This window comes from Phoca vitulina, unplaced genomic scaffold (assembly GCF_004348235.1).
Source record: "Phoca vitulina isolate PV1807 unplaced genomic scaffold, GSC_HSeal_1.0 scaffold40, whole genome shotgun sequence".
In the NCBI taxonomy this organism is placed as follows: Eukaryota; Metazoa; Chordata; class Mammalia; order Carnivora; family Phocidae; genus Phoca; species Phoca vitulina.
The window spans coordinates 24,803,357-24,828,092 of NW_022589743.1; the positions used below are offsets into that span (position 1 = coordinate 24,803,357).

A 24,736-nucleotide genomic window follows, 5' to 3' on the forward strand; every position below is an offset into this window, starting at 1 on the left:
GGGGGGGGGGTGGAGGATGGGTTAGCCTGGTGATGGGTATTAAAGAGGGCACGTTCTGCATGGAGCACTGGGTGTTATACGCAAATAATGAATCATGGAACACTACATCAAAAACTAATGATATAATGTATGGTGATTAACATAATAAAAAAAAAGAAAATCGTATTGTCACAGATTTGGCTTGAGCTGGCTCCTATACCCTTTTGACATGTCATATTTTGAGCACTTGCTTATTTTTCGGTATTATAAGACATTCCAGGCTCTTAAACTTACCTTTACCCAGCACTGGAATCACCCATTTCTCCAAGAGGCCTGGTTCTTTTTAGTGGGGATTGGTTATTTTATATTTATTTACTTTTTAAAAGATTATTTATTTGAGAGAGAGAGAGCGAGCAAACGAGCATGAATGGGGGGAGGGGCAGAGGGAAAAGCAGACTCCCTGCTGAGCAGGGAGCCCGATGCGGGGCTCGATCCCAGGACCTTGAGATCATGACCTGAGCTGAAGGCAGACGCTTAACCAACTGAGCCACCCAGGTGCCCTGGGATTGGTTATGTTAAAACACCAAACCTTAAACTGAAGTGTAATGTAGAAAAACAGATAAAAGCAGAGGTTTGGCATGTAAGTGGCAATGAGCATAGTCTAAAAACGTCTCTAGCTGTAGAACCTAACATTTTGCTGCCTATAACTAATTACCAGAATAAATGCCCCTAAGTATGCAGCAGAGTAGCCCTAATGTCCACCCAATCTCAAAATTTAATATTTAAACTACCGTAAATTACAAATCCACATGGCTAAAAATAAAACTTTCATTCTATGTTTTTCTTTAAAAAGTAGTTTTAATTATTCACACACATTTTTACATGTGCAAGAAACACAGTAACAAGATTCTCCAAGAGTGGGGCCAAGTCTTTTTCATTCTTTGGTATTTCTTTTTATTTAAAAAAATTTTTTTACACATTTTATTTATTTATTTGAGAGAGAGAGAGAGAGCATGAGCGTGGGGATGGGCAGAGAGGGAGGGAGAAGCAGACTCCCCACTGAGCATGGAGCCCGATGCAGGGCTTGATGAGGGCTCGACTGCTGGATGCTGAGATCATGACCTGAGCCAAAGTTAGACACTTAACCGACTAAGCCACCCAGGCACCCCTTTTTGTAATTGCCTGATGAACTAAAAATACACGCTTTTTTTATTGTAACAACTCTCTTCTTTGACCGCTTAAAGTGGAACCAGTGACTACCTACTATAGGTGGATATGCCATAAAAACGGATACAGCTAGCTCGTCATGGCATGAGCAACTGGATTCAACCTTTTCTCCCTAAGACCTGAGCAGTCACCAATCAACGATGCTCTGCCACGTCAAACTTGAAAGGAATTAAACTATGATACCTAAATTAAGGTGATGAAAAACACATAACCTGATTCATTAAAAAAAAAATCATATAGTAGCCCCTCATCCTTCAAGCTGCTTATTCTTCATCTTCCTACGTTAGTAGGAAGAAAAAATCAAAATGCCAGCATGTCTCCTGTGGAGCTCACAATTAAGAAATACTCTTTTAGGTTTAAATTGAGAAAAAAGCTCTTCTACCTGGAGAATAGGCTGGTATATTATCTGTCCCCCAATACATTTCTACATTCTATATCTGTGTAGTGAGTTGGTACACTGGAGCAAGGGGTGCATTTCTTTCTAATGACACCCAAAAAACACTTTTATTGATTTGCAACCCTTCAATGGGTCCCAGTCAAAGATGAAACCAGAGGTCAAAGACAGCCATCCACAATAATAGTCTCATTAGATTGATCTGTGGCAGTTCAGTAACAAACGAGAAGTGGTATGTTTTTTGTAACAATGAAAAAAAGAATAAATATAATGCCCAATTATAAGGAATTACTTAATTATGGACTGTTGTCAAGCTATTTAAAATTACTGCTATGCACATACCATTAACCACAAAGAAACAAAGGAATGAAAAAAGTAAAGTTAAAAACAAAAGCAGAAGACAAAATTATTGGTATTCAGGATCACAACCGTGGGAATGAAAAAAGGGGAAACTGGCAGGAAATGCACCCAAAATAAGCTAACAGTGTGTCAAAGTGCTGAGATCAATGTTTTCTCCATTTTCAAATTTTCTGTAAGTGTGATTATTTTAAAAGATTAAAATTATAGGGGCAGCTGGGTGGCTCAATCAGTTAAGCATCCAACTCTTGGTTTTGGCTCAGGTCATGATCTCAGGGTTGTGAGATCAAGCCCCATGTCAGGCTCCACACTCAATGGGGAGTCTGCTTGGGAGATTGTCTCTCTCTCTCCATCACTCCCCCTACTCGTGCACATTCTCTCTAAAATAAATAAATAAATCTTTTTTTTAAAAGGAAAGATAAAATTATAAAAAATAGTAGTAACATCTAACATTTAGATAGCACTTCAGTTTACATGTACATTCATATGTAATTTCTCCTCATTCTCTGAACAACTGTAGGAGGTATTATCCCAATCTCATAGACAAGAAAAATCAAGTGGCTTACCCTTTTATAAAGACAAGTCCAAGTTTATAGTAAAATGGAGTCTTTCAGCTGAAGAACTGATTAAAAGCCCAGTTATAAAATCTACAATTATTCCCTGCAACTATTACTTATAGTACCCCATAACTATACTAGCACCTACTTTAAAAAAACAAGAGGGGAGGGGTGCCTGGGTGGCTCAGTCAGTTAAGCATCTGCCTTTGGCTCAGGTCATGATCCCGGGATCCTGGGATCCAGCCCTGCATCGGGCTCCCTGCTCAGCGGGGAGCCTGCTTCTCCCTCCCTCTGCACCCCCCATGCTTGCTCTCTCTCTCACTCTCAAATAAAGAAAATCTTAAAAATAAAAAAATAAACAGAAGGGGAGGGGGAGCTCTTTATTAAAATAACATAACAAAGTACTTGTAACATCCTTTCAACACAGTGAACCACAGCATGTAAATCTACTGAATTCCTACAACAGTCAAGAGTTAAGATGATCCTCTTTGATATTCATTATATCAAATATGTGTTCATTTAATTCTATGACCACCCTATGAGGTGTGAGGCAGCTATTATTATCCCATTTTACCAACAAGAAAACAAAATTTAAGTCAAAGAATTACATTCAAAAGGCACAGATTATTCAATTTATTGCCTATCACCAAATATGTAGAGTATATACAAACCCAAGAAATATCTACCATCTGGTAGGCGGTAGGGATTAGAAAGGAAAAAGCAGAAAGAGGAAAAATGGTGAAATCTGTATTAAGTTAGAACTTTGCAGATACAGATCTCTGGTTCCTGGAAAAATCATAAAATAACTGCCATAAAGGGCATCAGCTCCAGACCTAATAACCAATGACAAGACTGGAATTCAGGCCATGAGGAGTCTGACCAAGTCTGCTGATCTATTTAGAAGCTTCGGTGAGTGAGTCTCTAAAAAAGAAAATGCTATGAAGTAAGCTCAAGTCACAGGCACAAAACATGAAAGGTAAGGATGACAAGCACTTACAAATCTTCATCAGCACTAGAAAGGCTGTCTACTCAGAAGTCTAGCCACACGCTAGAGCTGCAGCCGCCGCACAGGGTGGTGGGAAGAGTACTAGACCAGAATCAGGAGATCCAGGTCCCGAGCTTCTAATCTGTAAAACTAAGATACTGCATAACTTTACCTCCCAAGAGCCTCCCAGCTGCAAAATTCTTTAAGGTACAAAACAACACTGCAGGTGCTGCTGAGCATGCCTTAGGTGAAGCATGAATTGTAACAGGGAGATAAGGCATCTTGAGTGCCATCACTGACATCAGTCCGACAAATTTAACTGATTTTACCCCATGTTACAAATTCTGCTTAGTTCCTACACTTTTTCAGTAATAATAAGAAAAAAAAATTCTAGAGGGATAAGCAGCAGATAGTAGGGTTAAAATACTTGTTTTTAGTCACTTATTCAGAGCTTCAAAATACAGGCATACCTCAATTTTTTGTGCCTTCTTTTATTGCACTTCACAGATTTTTTTTTTTTTTTAAACAAATTGAAATTTGTGGCAATCCTGCATTGAGCAACTCTATTGACACCATTTTCCCAACAGCCGTTGCTCACTTTGTGTCTGTGTGTCGCATTTTGGTAAATCTCCCAGTATTTCAAACTTTTTCATTATTATAGTATTTGTTATGATGATCTGTGACGGTACTACTGTAATTATTTTGGGGTGTCACGAATCACACCCATGTAAAATGGTGAACTTGATCAATGAATGTTTTGTGTTTGACTGCTCTACCAACCAGCTGCTCCCCCATCCCTCTCCCTATTCCCTGAGACACTATGATACTGAAATTAGGCCAATTAACAACCCTGTTGTAACAGCCTCGAAGTGTTCAAATGAAAGGGGGGGTCCACTTCTCTCACTTTCAATCAAAAGCTAGAGGTGATTAAGCTCAGTGAGGAAGGCATGTCAAAAGCCAAGATAGGCCAAAAGCTAGGCCTCTTGTGACTGTTAGCCAAGTTGTGAATGCAAAGAAAAATTTCTTGAAGGAAATCAGAAGTGCTACCCTAGTGAACACATTAATGATAAGAAAGCCAAACAGTTTTATTGCTGATATAGAGAAAGTTTTAGTGGTCTGGATAGACAATCACACCAGCTGCAACATTCTCTTAAGCCAAAGGCTAATCTAGAGTTGGGCCCTATTTCTCTTCAATTCTATGAAGGTTGAGAAAGGTGAGGAAGCTGCCAAGAAAAGCTTGAGGCTAGCAGAGGTTTATTCATGAGGTTTTAAGGAAAGAAGCCATCTTCATAACCTAAAACTGCAAGGTGAAGCGGCAAGTGCTGATGCAGAAGTTGCAGCAAGTTATCCTGAAGATTTAGCTAAGATCATTAATGAAAGTGACTACATTAAACAATAGATTTTCCATGTAGATGAAACAATCTTATATTGAAACAAGATGTCATCTAGGGCTTTCATAGCTAGAGAGCTTCAAAGGACAGGATGATTCTCTTGTTAGGGGCCAATGCAGCTGAGTGATTTAAGTTGAAGCCAATGCTCACTGAACATTCCGAAAATCCTAGGGCCCTTAAGAATTATGCTAAATTTACTCTGCTTGAGCTCTATAAATGGAACAAAGCCTGGGTGACAACACAATGTTTACAACATAGTTTACTGAATATTTTAAGCCCACTATTGAGACCTAGTGCTCAGAATAAAAGATTCCTTTCAAAATATTGCTGCTCACTGACAATGCACCTCATCACCCAAGAGCCCTGATGGAGACGCACAATGAGATAAATGTTGTTTTCATGCCTGCTAACACAACATCCACTCTGCAGCCTGTGGATCAAGAAGTAATTTTGACTTTCAAATCTTATATTTAAGAAATACCTTTCTCCCCATCAAAATACCATCCACTTTTTTCAAAGAAATGGAACAAATAATCCTAAAATTTGTATGGAACCAGAAAAGACCCTGCATAGCCAGAGGAATGTTGAAAAAGAAAAGCAAAGCTGGCGGCATCACAATTCCAGACTTCCAGCTCTTATTACAAAGCTGTCATCATCAAGACAGTATGGTACTGGCACAAAAACAGACACATAGATCAATGGAACAGAATAGAGAGCCCAGAAATGGACCCTCAACTCTATGGTCAACTATCTTTGACAAAGCAGGAAAGAATGTCCAATGGAAAAAAGACAGTGTCTTCAACAAATGGTGTTGGGAAAATTGGATAGCCACATGCAGAAGAATGAAACGGGACCATTTCCTTACACCACACACAAAAATAGACTCCAAATGGTTGAAAGACCTCAATGTGAGACAGGAGTCCATCAAAATCCTAAAGGAGAACACAGGCAGCAACCTCTTCGACCTCAGCCGCAGCAACTTCTTCCTAGAAACATCGCCAAAGGCAAGGGAAGCAAGGGCAAAAATGAACTATTGGGACTTCATCAAGATAAAAAGCTTTTGCACAGCAAAGGAAACAGTCCACAAAACCAAAAGACAACCACAGAATGGGAGAAGATATTTGCAAATGACATATCAGATAAAGGGCTAGTATCCAAAATCTATAAAGAACTCATCAAACTCAACACCCAAAGAACAAAGAATCCAATCAAGAAATGGGCAGAAGACATGAACAGACATTTTTCCAAAGAAGACATCCAAATGGCCAACAGACACATGAAAAAGTGCTCAATATCGCTCGGCATCAGGGAAATCCAAATCAAAACCTCAATGAGATACCACCTCACACCAGTCAAAATGGCTAAAATTAACAAGTCAGGAAATGACAGATGTTGGCGGGGATGCGGAGAAAGGGGAACCCTCCTACACTGTTGGTGGGAATGCAAGCTGGTGCAGCCACTCTGGAAAACAGTATGGAGGTTCCTCAAAAAGTTGAAAATAGACCTATCATAAAAAAAAAGAAGAAGATAGCAGGAGGGGAAGAATGAAGGGGGGAAATCGGAGGGGTAGACAAATCATGAGAGACGATGGACTCTGAAAAACAAATTGAGGGTTCTAGAGGGGAGGGGGGTGGGAGGATGGGTTAGCCTGGTGATGGGTATTAAAGAGGGCACGTTCTGCATGGAGCACTGGGTGTTATGCACAAACAATGAATCATGGAACACTAGATCTAAAACTAATGATGTAATGTATGGGGATTAACCTAACAATAAAAAAATTTTTAAAAAAATTCAGCTTTACAGAGGTATAATTAACAAATAAAATTATATATATTTAAAGTGTAAAAAAAAAAGAAAAGAAATACCTTTCATAAAGCTCTAGCTGTCATAGATAGTGATTCCTCTCATGGATCTGGACAAAGTATACTGAATACCTTCTGGAAAGGCTTCACCATTCCAGATGCCATTAAGAACATTTGGGATTCACGGAAAGAGGTCAAAATAACAACATTAACAAAAGTTTGGAATGAAGCCGATTCCATCCGCATGAATGACTTTTGGGGACTTAAGAATTTAGTGGAGGAAGTAACCACAGATGTGGTGCAAATCACAAGAGAATCAGAATTACAAGTAGAACTTGAAGATATGACTCAATAGCTGCAATCTCATGATAAAACTTGAATGGATGAGGAGATGCTTCTTGTGGATGAGCAAAGAAAGTAGTTTCTTGAGCTAGAATCTATTCCTAGTGAAGATGCTATGAAGACTGTTGAAATAACAACAAAGGATTTAGAATTTTACATAAACTTAGTATAGAAGTGGCAGCAAGGGGGCACCTAGGTGGCTCAGTCGTTAAGCGGCTGCCTTTGGCTCAGGTCATGATCCCAGGGTCCTGGGATCGAGCCCTACATCGGGCTCCCTGCTCCACAGGAAGCCTGCTTCTCCCTCTCCCACTCCCCCTGCTTGTGTTCCCTCTCTCGCTGTGTCTCTCTCTGTCAAATAAACAAAATCTTTAAAAAAAAGAAAAAAAGAAGTGGCAGCAGGGTTTGAGAGAATCCACTCTAATTTTGAAAGAAGTTCTGCTGTGAGTGGAATGTTATCAAACAGCATCACCTTCTACAGAGAAATGGTGTGAAAGAGTCAATCAACGCAGCAATCTTCATTGTTGTCTTATTTAAAGAAACTGCCATAGCCACTCCAACCTTCAGCCACCACCAGTGAGCGGCCATCAACACCGAGACAAAATTCCCCCACGAGCAGAGAGCTTACAACTCATTGAATGCTGAGATGAGTCAGCATTTTTTAGCAATGAAGTATTTTTAATAAGGTCTGTACATTTTTTTAGATATAATGCTACTGCACATTTACTATAGTATAGCTGTATGTGCATATAACATATGTACCAGGAGACCATTCATTTAACTTGCTTCATATTGCAATATTCACTTCATTGCTGTGGTCTAGAACCAAACCCACAGTATCTCCAAGGTTTGGCTGCATGCAGTTTTCACAGCATTGTAAAATTTGAGAGTTGCAGAGTGGTACAAACATTATGTCAACTATAAAAATATGTAGGAGGACACGAACTGATACTATGTACAAATGAAAATCAACATGGAACAAATGTGAAATTGTAAACAATGAGAAATACTCTCAAAAAACATTGTTTTAGTCTCTTTTCAATAAAAATGAGTTAATTTCTTCTCTTCCTTTTATTATCTCTCTCAAACTGCCTGCGTCCTAACAGAGCAGACAAGACTGCTGAACCCTATGTTTAAATAAATCATAAATGGACAATGTTTTCCATCTATGATACCAAGTTCAAAATGGTCAACTCTCACGAGATATGATGGGCTCTAGCAATTTATCCTTCCTAGCAAACATGTACCTTTCATTCAATTTGGGGGCTGCCACTGAGCCAGGTATAGGCAGACTTGGAACATAGTAATCAATTTTTCTCCCTGCTGTTCCTGGGGTGCCTGGGTGGTTCAGTCAGTTAAGCATCTGCCTTCGGCTCAGGTCATGATCCCAGGGTCCTGGGATCGAGCCCTGTGTTGGGATCCCTGCTCAGTGGGGAGCCTGCTTCTCCCTCTGCCTGCCGCTCCCCACCTCTCTCTCTGACAAATAAATAAAATCTTAAAAAAATAAAAATAATGGTGTTCCTTCAAAACATATTTTTGTAGTTCTGGGGCGCCTGGGTAGCTTAGTCAGTTAAGCTTCTGAGTGACTCTTGATTTCGGCTCAGGTCATGATCTCAGGGTTGTGAGATCGAGCCCCATATCAGGGCTCCATGCTGGGGATGGAGTCTGCTTAAGATTCTCTCTCCCTCTCCCTCTGCCCTACACCACCTCCTTAAAAAAATAAAAATAAAACACACTTTTGTAGTTCGAATGGGACTTCAGAAATAATAGAAATTTACCAATTAAAAGCCTCCTGAAAACAACCTTCCCCATTTTCCTGGTTGGCTCCAGTCCCTCAAAAGCCGACAGTAGATTCTGAAGCAGCCACATGGCCCTGGTTACCTCTTTTCACAGTTTCAGTGCTTTGTTACCTCCTTTAAGCTTATTTTACTTATTCAAACTCTTCTCAATGCTCAGTGTAACTTAAGTCACTTTCTTCTTCATACCCTAATAGGTCTTTGAAGAAATCAATTTAATGAAGAAATTTATTAACCTATGGCTTCAACGATGTGTAAATCTTCTGAGAGGCAGACCACCCAATAATCCAGTTGCTTCCCGCAAATGTATAAACTCACATTTAACAAATTAGGATATTCATTGTTTTGGAATTGGCCTTTAAGTAAAATAAGCAGCTTTAAACACATATAAATCCAAAAGAAAAAGAAAAAAGTGTTCCTTATCTGGCAATTTCACTGGGTTTATATACAAAAGAATTGAAAGCAGGGTCTTACGAGATATTTGCATTCCTGTGTTCACAGCAACATTATTCACAATAGCCAATAGGGGAAAGCAACCCAAATGTCCGTCAAAAGATAAATGAATAAACAAAATGTGGTATATACATACAATGGAATATTAATATTATTCAACCTTAAAAAGGAAGGAAATTGTGATATATGCTATAACATGGATGAAAACTGAGAACACACTATGGTAAGTGAAAGAAGCCAGTCACAAAAGGACAAACACTATAAAAAGTCCCTAGAATAATCGAATTCACAGAGACAGACAGAACTGTGTTTGCCAGACGTTGGGGTGAAAGGGAGGAATGAGGGATTGCTGTTTAATGTGTAGAGAGTTTAAGTTTTATAAGAAAGAGTTCTGGAGATTAGCTGCGCAACAATATAAATGTACTTAACACTACTAAACTGTATACTTTAAAATATACAGTTTTATGTTAAAACTATAAATTTCATGTGTATTTTATCAAAATTTTTAAAAATCTTCTCTATGTCCCCAAACTAAATCCTAGGGTTATAAACCCTTTCACTTTTGAACTACCACATTATCCATCATTTCAACAACACTTGGCAGGGTGAGAAGTCAAGCGAGACAAATAGCACTTTTCGAGGACCTTATGCTGCTTAATGACAGGTGTGTTGTCTGAAATAATTAGCTTTTAAAAAGGAATAGCCTTAACTCTCCTCTGGAACTGGTTAGTGATCTCAGTTTCCCTTCATTAATTTCTTGACAGCTCAATGTCCTCACATCTGTCATTGTTTGGGAGACTGATTCCAAGAACATAATTGCATCAAGGACTAGGCAACAAATTTATTCTGGTTCATGGGACAGATCTGAACCCATCTGTTTTCTAATCAAAAGCCATATTTGAATCAGTTTTGTTCCACCACAGCACCATGCCAATGGGAGCAATACAATCATACAGTATTTTCCTCCTTTCTATCCATGTAGTACAAGGAAAACAAATCAATTAAAAGCATAAGAGCATCCTCAGAAACAGGGTCTTTACAGCCTGTGGAATCTGCAATCTTTTCCATCTTTATCTGTTTATTCTTCAGACTACTATGATTACATTTCCTCTAAGTGACATGGTTTCTTTTAGAATTACATGGGGAGAAAATAGTCCCGTGTTGTAATAACTAACTTACCTTAATCTTTTTTTAAGTTGTAAACTGTCATGGATGATCCTTTTAACAAACTCTAATTCACCTCCTTCTGCCATGATTTCTGTGATACCTCCTGTATTTACAGAACTAGGTGGAGGTCTCCGAGGATTTCGAGAGTTTACTCCCTGCACGACAACAACATGTGGTGAAAAATTTTTACACCATAAGACCAAGTCTTTGACTGTAATGTAGTTCAAAGTAAGAATGCTTAGATGTAATTTAGTTTCCAAATATCATGCTAAATCTAGGATTTAAAAATCATACAGCCATTGTAATATTACATTTTAAGCAACTGCATTCATGCTAATATTCTTCCCCAGGGTCTTTTTTACCTTCCATCTTTGTGATTTAACATATAAAAACTTTACCTTTTTTATGTAGCCTAATCTGTCACTTTTCTTTATGTTTTGTCTTGGTATCATGCACAGAAAATATTGCACCCAAAGATTATATAAATATTTACTTATGTTTTCTTCTAGTACTCTTATGATCTCACTTTTTAAATTTAAATATTTAATCCCCTACCTCAAATATTAAAAAATTAACTCAAATAAAGCAAAGATCTAAATATAAAAGCTAAAATCATAAAATTTCCAAAGAAAACATAGAAGTAAATCTTCATGACCTTTGATTAGGCAATGGTCTCTTAGAGAAATTGTACTCCTTAAAATTTAACTTAAAGGCTGCAAAGGACACCGTGAAAATATGAGGTGGCTAGGTGGCTCAGTGGGTTAAGCGTCTGCCTTCGGCTCGGGTCATGATCCCAGGGTCCTGGGACTGAGCCCTGAGTCAGGCTCCCTACTCAGCCAGGAGCCTTCTTCTCCCTCTTCTCCCTCTCCTTCTGACCTGCCCCCCTCCGACTCCGCGCTTGTGCTCTTGCTCTCACGCTCTCTCTCTCTCAAATAAATAAAATCTTAAAAAAAAAAAAGTGAAAAGACAACCCACAGGAGAAAATGTTTGCAAGTAATAAATCTAATAAGGGACTTATGTCTAGAATACATAAAGAATTCTTACAACAATAATAAAAAGAAAAATAATCCAAGTTTTAAATGGGTAAAGGATCTGAACAGTCATTTCTCGAAAGAAGATATAGAAATTGCCAATAAGCACATGAAAAGATGTTCAACATAATTAGCCAAAAAGGAAATAAACATCAAAACCCAGATGAGATACCACTTCATACCCACTAGGATGGCTATGATCAAGACAACATATAATAACAAGTGTTGACAAGCATGTGGAGAAACTGGAAAGTGGAACCCTCATACACTGCTGCTGGTGGAATGAAAAATGATGCAGCCACTTTGGAAAACAGTCTGGCAGTTCCTCAAACAACTAAACAGAGTTACCATTTGACTCAGCAATTCTACACCTAGGTATATACCAAGGAGAAATGTCTACACAAACGTGTACATGAATGCTCACATTAGCATTATTCGTAATAACCAAAAAGTAAAAACAACCCAAATGTCCATCAATGAATGAATGGATAAATAAAATGTGGTATTTCCATACAATGGAATATTATTTGGCAAAAAAGAAATTAAGTACTGATACATGCTACAATATGGATGAACCTTGAAAATGTACTATGTTTAGTGAAAGTCAGTAACAAAAGACCACATATTTTATGATTCCACTTACATGAAATGTCCAAAACAGGCAAATCCATAAAGACAGAAAGTAGACCGGTGGTTACCTAGGACTATAGGAGCTGTGGGAAACAGAGTAACTGCTAATGGGGATGGGGGGGTAGGGGAGTGATGAAAATGTTCTAAAATGGACTGTGATGATAGCTGTACAACTCTGTGAATATACTAAGAATAATTAAATTCTACCCTTTAAGTGGGTAACTTGTATGGCATGTGAATTATATCTCAATAAAACTGATATAAAAAGAAATTTAGTTCTGATGCTAGTAACATTCTATTTCTTCATCTGGATGCTGGTTCCACAGGAGTATTCACTTTGGAAAAGCCAATTTACACTTACGGCATGGGTACTTTTATGTATATATCTTCATATATACATAAAATATACTGCTGCTGGATTTCTCAGATATGTAAGCCAATACACTTCCTTTATTAAGTCAGTATGAATTGAGTCCTCAGGTGCTTGATACCAGAAACATCCTGATATAGCTTCCAAATTAAAAGCTGTTGTCTGCTCTTATCTTTGCAAACATCAACAACTTAAATAGTCTATTATCTTTTTTTTTTTAAAGATTTTATTTATTGATTGATCTGAGAGAGAGAGCGAGCACAAGCAGGGGGAGCAGCAGAGGGAGAAGGAGAAGCAGGCTCCTCGCTGAGCAGGAAGCCCAACACGGGGCTCGATCCCAGGACCCTGGGATCATGACCTGAGCCGAAAACACTGACGCTTAACCAAATAAGCCACCCAGGTGCCCCTAGTCATTTGTCTTAAATCAGAAGGTACTTTACCTTGGCTTCCAACTGATTGGCAAAAAAGGGAGGGTTGCACATGCAAAAATCATAGATTATCTCAGATTCTTCTTTAAGAGCATCCATCAGGAGTGTCTTCTGTGGTACTTTTACCACTAGGAGAAAAAACAGGAACTGTTAACTACTATTAATGCTGTGGTAGTTTTCAAATATAACCACAGATTCTATGACACTAGTTTCTTCAATGGGTGGAGTTTAATTTCCCTCTCCTTGAGTATAGGCTGTACTCAGTGACTCACTTTTATTGAACAGAATGAATATGAAGTGAAAGGATGTCACTTCTGAGGCTAGGTCATAAAAGAAAAATGGCTTCCTCCTTGCCCTATTTCTTGAATTACTTGCACTAAGAGAAGCCAGGCTGACACACTGTAAGGTTGCTCAAGTAGCCTAGAGGAGAGATCCACGTGAATGAATCTAGCCTACTACCAATGGCCAAGTTATACGAACCATCTTGGGAGCAAATCTCTTATCCCCAGTCAATCCTTCAGATGACTGCAAATTCATCAGACTAAACCAGAACCACCCAAGTAGGCCATGCCCAAATTTCCGGCCCACACAATCTATGAGATAAATATTTGTTTAAAGTTGCTAGATTTTGGAGTAATTTGTAACACAGAAATGGACAACTGAAAAACACATTAACAATGTTAGTATGTCCCCTTATAATGATATGCTTAACACTAGTAAGAAAAGCCTTGTTCTTCCATAAAGAGACATAAATTCTCTTTAATGAAAAAAAGAAAATATAAACAGCTCTTCAAATATACAGTAAGCACAAAATTAAAAGTAACTGGTCACTAAGGGGACTTGACTATCTGTGGCACAGTTCCATGTACTGAAATAAAAAAGATGGTATACTTTAATCAACAGCAGGGTTTCCCTTTTAAAATCCTGGTGACAGGGCACCTGGGTAGCTCAGTCGATTAAGCATCCGACTCTTGGTTTCAGCTCAGGTCATGATCCCAGTGTAGGAAGATCGAGCCCCACATAGGGCTCCCTGCTCGGCAGGGAGTCTGCTTTTCTCCCTCTCCCTCTGCCCCTCCCTCCGCTTGTGCTCTCTCTCTTTCTCTAAAATGATAAAAAATAAAATCTTGGTGACTAGGTTACTTCATGTACAGTTGATTTCCATTATTCGTGGTAGTTATGTTTTATAAAGTCACTATGAACACTGAATTGGAACCAATGGCTCCTAAGAGAAATGTAAGGTTAGGTAACTATGAGCCTCTGGTCAAACATTCTCAACAACTGATCAATTTATAATTTTATTTTATGTGTGTTTCTGTTTAAAGACACTTTATTTATTTTTAAAAGACACCTTATTTGACATACACTGCTGATTCATTAATACTGAAATGATGGCCCACAGCACTAGAACTCATGTCTGAATGAAGCTTATCTAACCCATGTATTTTCCCTGTAAGGTTTGTCACATTCTTCTTATGTTGAAGGAACACCTACTAGATACCACTTAAGCAGTATGTTTAGGGGCCATTTTAAACAGCAAAATCACCAAGAAAAAGTACAAAAATGAAAAAAAAAAAGTGACATTTAATAGACTATGAAAAGGACACTTGTTTATAGCAGAGAGGTGAAACAAAAAGGCAGAGCATCACCTTGTTCAATTTCAGCTGGGAACATGCGTGTTGGATGACTCAAATTTTTTGCCACTCTGCACATGTCTGTAAATGACCCTAAAAAGTACCTTGACTATTGATTTTGGGGTTAAACATAACCCCAAGCAGGGAAATTCACAAATAGAGAATCCACAAATTATGAGGATCAACTATATTTACCATATTTCCTTCTGAGTTAACTCCGATAACAAAGCTGAAAACCCCATTACAATGTACCTTTTTTTTTTCTGTTCTACTTGTTTCATTTATTTTCTTCTTCCAAGATTTTATTTAAATTCAAGTTAGTTAACATATAGTGTAGTATTAGTTTCAGTAGAATTTAGTGATTAATCACTTATATGTAACACCCAGTGCTCATCACAAGTGCCCTCCTTAATCCCCATCACCCATTTAGCCCATCCCTCACCCACCTCCCCTACAGCAACCCTCAGTTTGTTCTCTATCGTTAAGAGTCTCTTATGGTTTGCCTCCCTCTGTTTTATCTTATTTTATTTTTCCTTCCACAATATACCATATTTTTTAAAATTACCAAAGTCTGTATATTAAAGCAAAAAATGAGATGTGTTAAATTATAAGAACAGGTTAATAAACAGTGCTTGAAAGGGATATTTATTCTGTAGAGCTAACCTTTTATAAGATCAGATAAATTATTCTGTTCCACATTTTTCTTCGCATAGTTGAAGCACATGTCATCTACTTCTGTTGCAAGGAAATACCAGCCATTTAAGGTTGTTCCAAGTAAAGGATAGATGCAGGATGCCCCAGTACCTAGTAAAACAAAAATTCAAAACATGTTGCGCACACCAGAGGAAGAGGTGAGAATAACAAGCCAAAACACCATTCTTCTCTTAGAATTCTTGTAACCTTAACAGTTTAAATCCTAAGCTGGTACCTGATTACATACATACTGTAGCTGCTGGGTTCTCTAGTCATTTCAGGTATGTCAGTCTTACCTCATAATTGGATTCAAATTTCTTAGAGGACAGCATCCTCTTCTTTTGTGTGTTGTATGTAAAATGAAGTGTGCTACCAGGCTGGTGATCAAGGACTACAGGACTGATTGAAAATTATCAAAACACGTTAATTTACTTTAATCTCACACAAAACTCGATTTTCTTAAATGAAATCAAAGCTTAAAATAGATCAATGTATATCCCGTTCCCCAAAAGCAGAAAAAAATACATAGGATATAAAATTTTTAAGATTATTTAAATGACCAATTCCCCACATATCTGTAAGTTGTTACTTCAAGGAAATCAAAGTTAAAACAAAAAAAAAACTAAAAACCACCACCACAACAAAAAACAACTAAAGAGAGATTTCATTTCTTAGATGTGATGACATGGAAAGATATCTGATCCAGATCCAAAACATCAATCACTGGCTTGCCCCACCATGGTTTCAAGGGAGACATTTGAAGGCAAATGTTCCAGGCAAAAAACTTTTTTTTTTTTTTTTTTTTTTTAGATTTTCTTTATTTATTTAACAGAGAGAGAGATCACAAGTAGGCAGACAGGCAGGCAGAGGGAGAGGGAGAAGCAGGCTCCCTGCTGAGCACAGAACCCGATGTGGGGCTTGACCCCAGGACCCTGGGATCATGACCTGAGCCGAAGGCAGATGCTTAACGATCTGAGCCACCCAGGCGTCCCCAGGCAAAAATCATTCTTTGACAACTAAGGTTTGGTCCTAAACTTGTATCCCCCAACCATGGACTGGACTATATACTAACCACAAATACTGCTTTTATGACCACTGACTAATCTTGGCCAATAAGATCCAAAGCACACATTCAAGAGAAGAAAAGCCAGTGATTCTCCTGAAGGCCTATGGTGGTCAGCACCTACCAGCCACTCCAGGCCTGCTCTCCCCTGACCACATCTTGGTGCCAGTCTAGTCTTCTAAGGATTTGGCAAGAAGAGATGAGGGCTGGAGATACTCTTCACCCAGAGGAAACCCAGGGTCATCGTACTGCTTCTCCATTAAGTATTCTGAACAGGCTGATAAAAGACAGGACAATAGGGGTGCCTGGGTGGCTCAGTTGCTTAAGCGTCTGCCTTCGGCTCAGGTCACGATCCCAGGGGTTCTGGGATCGAGTCCCGCATCGGGCTCCTTGCTCAGCAGCTGCTTCTCCCTCTGCCTGTCGCTCCCCCTGCTTCTGCTCACTCACTCTCTCTCTCTGACAAATAAATAAAATCTTAAAAAAAAAAAAGACAGTACAATAACTAACAGCCCTTTGACAGTCATCGTGATTGCTATACTTCCTATCATGTTTACTTATATCATCCTGGCCCTGAGGCTACTGGGCAAACACCTCCTTGGGGATGTATGAGGTAGTGAAGGAACGAGTGGTAAAGGGAACTCAAGCTCCTCTCAGAGGCCACAATTATTTAGTCCCTGCTAGCCATTCTGGTAAGCCAGAGTCATTAAGAGTAAGGAAGAAGCTCTGTAGGAAAAAATACCTGGACCAGATGCCAAGCCTTGATTCTCACATAACTGCCTTTCTTTTCATACTTCAATTCATTTAAAAGCAAACAGCAAAAAAGAAAAAGTACTTTTCTTCAACTGCCCAAAGATCAGGTACCTCCAGGGTAATAAATACAGGTAAAGGACCTGTCCTCTGCCAAAAAAATCAAATTTCTCAATTCTTAAGACCAAAAAGACTTGAATTCTAACACCCTCAGAAAGCTGAATGATATTTTAAAATGGGTAATAATCCTTGTAATGATAAATAAAAATGGAAACTGTATAATCATAGAATTAGAGCAAACTGATGGAGTCTGGGGGAAGAATTTATGTAAAATCCTAATTAGAATGAATGTGATTTCAGCAAGAGTGCCCCTTGTGAAGAGCTAAAATCCATTAACCTCCTATATCCCCAAGTGTTACTTTAGACAGTTTGGGGCATAATTAAAATAAATTAGTACCAAGTAGGCTCTTATGCTTTTTAAGCTTTCTATACCCATCAGCCAATCTGCCATTAACATAAAAGGGAAGAGCTTTCGCTAAACTCCTCATTTTCACATAGTGCTTAGCTCATATGGGGCGTTCAGAAACTGAATGTTGAAGAATGATGTATTTAGGGGCGCCTGGGTGGCTCAGTCAGTTGAGCGTCTACCTTCAGCTCAGGTCATGATTTCCAGATCCTGGGACTGAGCCCCACATCAGGCTCCCTGCTCAATGGCAAGTCTGCTTCTCCCTCTCCCTCTGTGATCTCTCTTGCTCTCATTCTCTAATAAATAATAGTATTTTTTACTTTATTTTTTTATTTAAAGATTATTTATTTATTTATTTGACAGAGAGAGACACAGCGAGAGAGGGAACATAATCAGGGAAGTGGGAGAGGGAGAAGCAGGCTTCCCACAGAGCAAGGAGCCCAATGCGGGGCTCAGTGACCTGAGCCAAAGGCAGACGCTTAACGACTGAGCCACCCAAGTGCCCCAATAAATGTATTTTTTTTAAAAAAGAATGATGTATTTATCCATGAACATTCAACAAATTATTTATTGGACACCTACTATGTGCCAGAAACTGTGCTGCGCCTTGGGATATTATAGTAAGCACAAAATAACAGGCTCTGCACTTGGTAATCTAGTGGTCGAGAAAGACATTAATCAGACAAGTGAATGTGTGGTTAAAAATAAATCAAATACCATGAAGGAAGAAACATGGTTTTCTAAAGCTCATAATCAAGGAAATTGTCTTCTGCTAGAAGGTCAGAGAAGGCTTTCTTGAGAAAATAAGGCTTGAGTTGACAACTACAGGATAAATGAGATTAACAAGGTAACGGTGGGGAAGTTACAGGCAGAGGGAACAACAGTACAAAGGCCTAAAATCATGGTGCCTTACTTATTAGAAGATCTAAAGACCACAAGTGTAAAAAACAAGGAAGCACACTGGATGAGGCTTAGAGAGGCCCAAAGAAGAGGGCAGGGAACAGACAATGGACATGCTAACAGACCAAGCTAGGGTATTGGGTGTTTATCACAGAAGCAATAGGAAGTCATTAAAGTGATAAACATGTGACCAGGTATGGATTTATACATAGTTTCTGAAAAATGAAATGGAGAGGCAACAGAGTAGATGAGAAGAGTAGTTAAAAAGTAATTCTGGGGATGCCTGGGTGGCTCAGTCGGTTAAGCATCTGCCTTCAACTCAGTTCATGATCCTGGGGTGCTGGGATTGAGTCCCGTGTTGGGCTCCTTGCTCAGTGGGGAGCCAGCTTCTCCCTCTGCCTGCACGCACACGTGCTCTCTCTCTGACAAATAAATAAAATCTTAAAAAACAAAAAAGTAATTCTTCAGACCATGAGAGATGACAGTGATTTGGACTGAGATGGTGACACCGGAGATGGAGAGAAGTAGATGATTTAAGAAATATACTTTTTTAAAGATGTATTTATTTATTTATTTGTCAGAGAAAGAGACAGACAGACAGAAGGCACAAGCAGGGGGAGCAGCAGGCAGAGGGAGAAGCAGATTCCCCACTGAGCAAAGAGCAGGACTTGATCCCAGGACCCCGGGATCATGACCTGAGCTGAAGGCAGACACTTAACCAACTGAGCCACCCAGGCGTCCCAAAAAATATTTAAGAGACAAAACCAGCAGGGCACGTATTGAATGGAGCACTGGGTGTTATACGCAAAAGATGAATCATGGAACACTACATCAAAAACTAACAATGTAATGTATGGTGATTAACATAACATAATAAAATAAAATTTAAAAAAAACAAAACAGGAAATAATAGACAGTCTTGGTGAGAATGGGGAGATGTATCAAGGAATATCAAGGATGACAGGGTGGACTGTGGTAGATTCATTGAAATAAGGAATGAAGAAAGAGGACCAAGATCAGAAAGAAAAGAATATGAGCATGGTCTTGGACATGGCAAAGTCTGAGATGTTCTTGAGATATCCATATTTCTGACATTTGGGACTAGAGCTCAAGATCTGAGTAGGCAGAATACATAAATTTGTGGGTTATTTGCATGGAGGTGGAAAATAGCCATAGATGTGGATGAAATTGCCTAGAGTTAGGATGCTGAATAAGAAAGGGCTAAAGACGGGGCACCTGGGTGGCTCAGTCGATTAGACATCTACCAGGGTCCTGGGATCGAGCCCTGCATCCGGCTCCCTGCTCAGCGGGGAATCTGCTTCTCCCTCTACCCCTCCCCCTTGCTCATGCTCTCTCTCTCTCTCTCAAAAATAAGTAAATAAAATCTTAAAAAAAAAAGAGAGAGCATTTAAAACCATATATACCTATGTCAATTCCTCTTCGGAGAGTATTTTTGTCAGAGTCCTGATGGCCAATCAGATCTTCCACCCAATGAATGTAGTTGAGTCTCAAGGGAACTGTAGGAATCAGTCTTTCCAACGGAATATCAATAGAAAGTCCAAAATCTTCCTTTAGAAGAGTACAGGTCAGGGCTCTGACTGCTTCCGGGTCTTTAAAATTAAGACTGAGGAATGGAGAAAAAGAAAGAAAACTGATTAGTAAGATTCGTGGTGCTATGCAAATTCTATGGCGGCCAGACAGTACCAAACACCCATCTGAATTCTCTAGGAGACCACATATAAAGAGCTATGTAGGGCATTCAGCGCACTGACAAACACATATGGGTGCTTAACACAGTCACAGTATATGAAAGGCAGTATAAATTTCCACTGAAACCACTGCATTTTCATACAAGGAACATGGAGGACGGGAGTGCCTCTGTTCCAATTCCTGCCCGACTGTCTCCTTACTTAGTTATGTGACTTTGGACAAGTTATTTAACCTCCATGACACTGTTTCCTCAGCTGTAAAATGGGGATAATAATACCTATATCATAGTGTTGCTGTGAGATAATCTGAGAAAAGTTAGCATAATGCCCAGTACATAGTAACTATTATACAAACACTGGCTATTTTTACTATTATCGTTAACATCATTTGACTTTAGCACTTTTTAAAAATCATACTTAAAGGGGAAAGAAAGCAGTATAAAATGCTTAATAATGAAAACAAGGTAAGATACTTAAATATTATAGATAACAATTTTAAAATGTAACTATTTTTAGCAGCTTTACTGAGGTATAATTTACATGAAATTCGTAAGTATACAATTCAAGTTTTTATTATATTAAGAGTTGGGCAACCATTACAATCCAGTTTCAGAACACTTCCATCACCCCAAAAAAGATACCTCATGCCCATTTGCAAGCCATTCCTTATTTCCACTGTCAGCTCTAGGCAACCACTAATGTACTTTCTGTCTCCACAGATTTGCTTCTTGTGGACATTTCAACTAAATAAAATCATACAATATGTGGCCTTTATGTCTTGATTCTTTTACTTACCACAACCTTTGTGAGGTTCACCCATAGTGTAGCATGTATCAGTACTTCATTCCTTTACATGACCAAATAACATTCCATTATAGGAATAACCGCATTAGTGGTTTGTTTATCCACTCACCACTTAATGAACATTTGGATTCTTTCACTTTTTGGCTCTCATGAACAATGGTGCTTTAAATATTCTCATGCAAGTCTTCGCATGATATTACCCATATATGATATTTACACTTAACTTTTTAAGAAACTTGTGCCAATATAATTATTTTAATGTTAAAATGTTCTTAAAGTGGAAACCTTAAAACAAAACTGAAGATCTTATTTATAAATGGGGCAATGAAAAGAGAGCAGAAAGCCAGTAGACGGAACTGAAACTAAGAAAGGAGCTTTGAGGGGCACCTGGGTGGCTCAGTCGTTAAGCATCTGCCTTTGGCTCAGGTCATGATCCCAGGGGTCCTGGGATCGAGCCCCGCGCATCAGGCTCCCTGCTCGGCGGGAAGCCTCCTTCTCCCTCTCCCACTCCCCCTGCTTGTGTTCCCTCTCTCACTGTCTCTCTCTGTCAAATAAATAAATAAAATCTTAAAAAAAATAAATAAATAAGGAGCTTTGAAACTGCTCTAAATTCTGGCCTAAAGTTGTATGTTCCCATCTTAGCCATCAACTGACCAATCATTCTGAAAAACTCAATGCCCAGATAGAAGCAAGAGCGCTTTATCCACCTGGCTACCATGGAAACTTCAGGGAGATACCATGGACCCAAGCTCCACCATCACCCACAGTAAAAATATTCTAGAGTATGGGAGTTCAGAAATCTGGACTCTAATCTGGAGTCTGCAATCAACTAGCCATGGACTGAAGGTCACTTCAATTCTTAGGTCTCAGTTTCTCCATCTATAAAACTAAGGAATTAGACATAATAAAAATCGAAACATCCCTCCAGGTAAAATTTTAAGGGTTTATGATGCATACTATGAATTAGTAAAATGGTATTCACTTAAATATTTGTAGAGCAAATTATAGAGACGTGGAACAATCAATAGTTAAGGAAGACATAGGATAACCAAACACCAGTAAACATTTCCATTATCCTCCAGTCTGATACCTAACAAATTCTTTATTCTTCTGCTTTATGACAGTAAGCATTTAATAACACTATTAAACATATATTAAGGAATATACAATCAATGGTTGTAGATGACATGATCTACTCTTTATTTTTTTAAGGGGAGGTGCAAAGGGAGAAAGAATCTTAAGCAGGCTACACTCCCAGCGTGGAGCCAACACAGGGCTCAATCTCACAAACCTGAGAGACATGATCTACCCTTTAAAAAAAACTGTTCAGAAAAACACAACTTTAATAAGTAAAAGAATTTGCAAAGAGTGATGATGAGCAGGATTAGATTTCAGGAATACATACAAAATTTGTTATCTATACAAAAATTGCACTCTATACTTGAATATATGGTTTCTTATGACCTTTAAGAGTGCTTCAGGGTTGGGCACCTGGGTGGCTCAGTCGGTTAAGCATCCGAATCTTGATTTTGGTTCAGGTCATGTTCTCAGGGTCCTGGGATCGAGCCCCACATCGGGCTCCCTGCTCAGCAGGGAGTCTGCTTCTCCCTCTCCCTTTGCCCTCCCCCGCCCCCAGCTCGTGCTCGTTCTCACTCTCTCTCAAATAAAATCTTAAAAAAAACAAACGAAACAAAAAAAAACAAGAATGTTTCAGAGTACTAGTTTGTAGCAAAAAAATAAAAGATATTAAGAACAAAGATTTCACTGGGAGCGTAAATTGGTGCAGCCACTATGGAAAACAGTATGGTGGTTCCTCAAAAAATTAAAAACAGAACTACTGAGAGAGAGAGAGAGACAAACTAAGAAACAGACTCTTAACTATAGAGAACTGATGGTTTCCATCAGAGGTCTGAAACAGGTGATAGGGATTAAGGAATGAACATGCTGTGATGAGTGCTGAATAATGTATAGAACTGTTGAATCGCTATTATTGTATACCTGGAAACTAATACAAAACTGTAATATAAACTATACTGGAATTAAAAAAAAAATAGAACTACCATATGGGCCAGCAATTCCACTTCTGAGTATCCAAAGAAAATGAAAACACTAACTCAAAAAGATATATGCACCCCTATGTTCACTGCAGCATTATTTACAATAGTTAAGACATGTAAACAACCTACATGTCCATCAGTGAATAAATGGATTAAAAAACGTGAAACCACACACACACATACACACACACACACACACACACAGAGGAATACTATCCAGCCATAAATATGAGTGAAATCTTGCCACCTGCAACAACAATGGTGGACCGTGGCATCGTGCCAAGTAAAATGGATCAGACAGAGAAGGGCAAATACTGTATGATCTCACTTAAATGCAGAATCTAAAATGAAAAACAAAAAACACCTCATAGGGGTGCCTGGCAGGTTCAGTCGGTAGAGCATGCAATTCCTGATCTTAGGGTTGAGCCCAAGCCCCACACTGTGGGTAGAGTTTACTTAAAAAACAAACAAACAAAAAACCGTCATAGATAGGAAACAGATTGGTGGTTGCCAGAGGCAGGGGGTGGGTGAAATGGCGAAGGGGGTCAAAAGGTATAGATTTCCACTTATAAAATAAATAAGTCATGGAGATGTAATGCACAACATGGTGGCTATAGTAAATACTATATTGCAAATTTGGAAGTTGCTAAGAGAATCTTAAAAGTTCTCATCACAAGAAAAATTTTGTGACTGTATGATGACAGATATACTTATTATGATCATTTTTAATATATACAAATATTGAATCATCAGGTTATATACCTAAAACTGATATATGTCAGTTATACCTCAGTTTTAAAAAATAAAATTTTAATATAATCTGTAGCAAACAGAAAGAAGATGGCTATTGTGGAATCTCAAGAGATATAATCAGAACCTAGAAGCAATGAGCATACCTAGTGTTCCAGATCTTGGTTTCCAAATACCACTCCCATTAAAAGGAATCAGAGGTCCTTAGTTGAATGGCTATTCCAGATTTGAAGTAGGAGAAAGTTTAAGATGAGCCTGGAGCACTTTGTTATATCAGAAAACAGGACATGCTCGAAGATGAGGAAAGTCAAAAGGACATGGGCCAGTCAATGAGGCTCCCACTGACCAAATCTGGCACAATTTGAATGAAGAATGCTATCAAGGGATTATAACCCACAGAATAAAAGAAAGATACATGAGTCCATACTTACATAAATAAATGGGGGAGAAAACACAGCTCTTATTTACAGTGGGATGATAACTAACAAATGCAGAAGAAATGAAGGAGCTAGAAAATTACACTTGGCAATCACCATGCTCCTGTTTCAATTAAGAATCATCAATGGATGCTAAAAACAGTAGATAAAAGTTCAATGAGAAACAGAGTATTTACAAGGTCTCAAAGTACTTCCCCACAAATTATCAATTACAAAGGAGAAAATTGTAACTCTATAATGAAATCTGATGAATACCACCTTAAACAAGCGATCAAAGTTAACACCACTTAATTATGGGACAAACTGACATCATATGCTTCAATAAAACATCAAGAAGGACAAAACAGGGGCACCTGGGTAGCTCAGGTGGTTAAGCGTGTGGCTCAGTCAGTTGAGCGTGTGCCCTCTGCTCAGGTCATGATCCCAGTGTCCTGGGATCAAGCCCCACATTAGGCTCCCTGCTCAGCGGGGAGCCTGCTTCTCCCTCTGCCTGCCACTCCCCCTGCTTGTGCTCTCTCTCTCAATGACAAATAAATAAATAAATAAAATCTTAAAAAAAAAAAAAAGCATGCA

The 24,736-nt window shown here is 38.7% G+C and overlaps 1 protein-coding gene across 1 annotated transcript in view; it reads right to left on the reverse strand.

Annotated features, from left to right (window-relative positions):
• Positions 1-24,736, reverse strand: part of METTL16 (methyltransferase like 16) — a 78,098-nt gene that overhangs the window by 26,033 nt on the left and 27,329 nt on the right. The window contains exons 3-6 of the mRNA XM_032428584.1: positions 19,831-20,030; positions 15,201-15,341; positions 12,919-13,034; positions 10,460-10,602 (exon numbers count right to left, since the gene is read on the reverse strand). Of these exons, the coding sequence (XP_032284475.1) occupies positions 10,460-10,602; positions 12,919-13,034; positions 15,201-15,341; positions 19,831-20,030 (600 nt within the window). The remainder of the gene's footprint in view (positions 1-10,459; positions 10,603-12,918; positions 13,035-15,200; positions 15,342-19,830; positions 20,031-24,736) is intronic.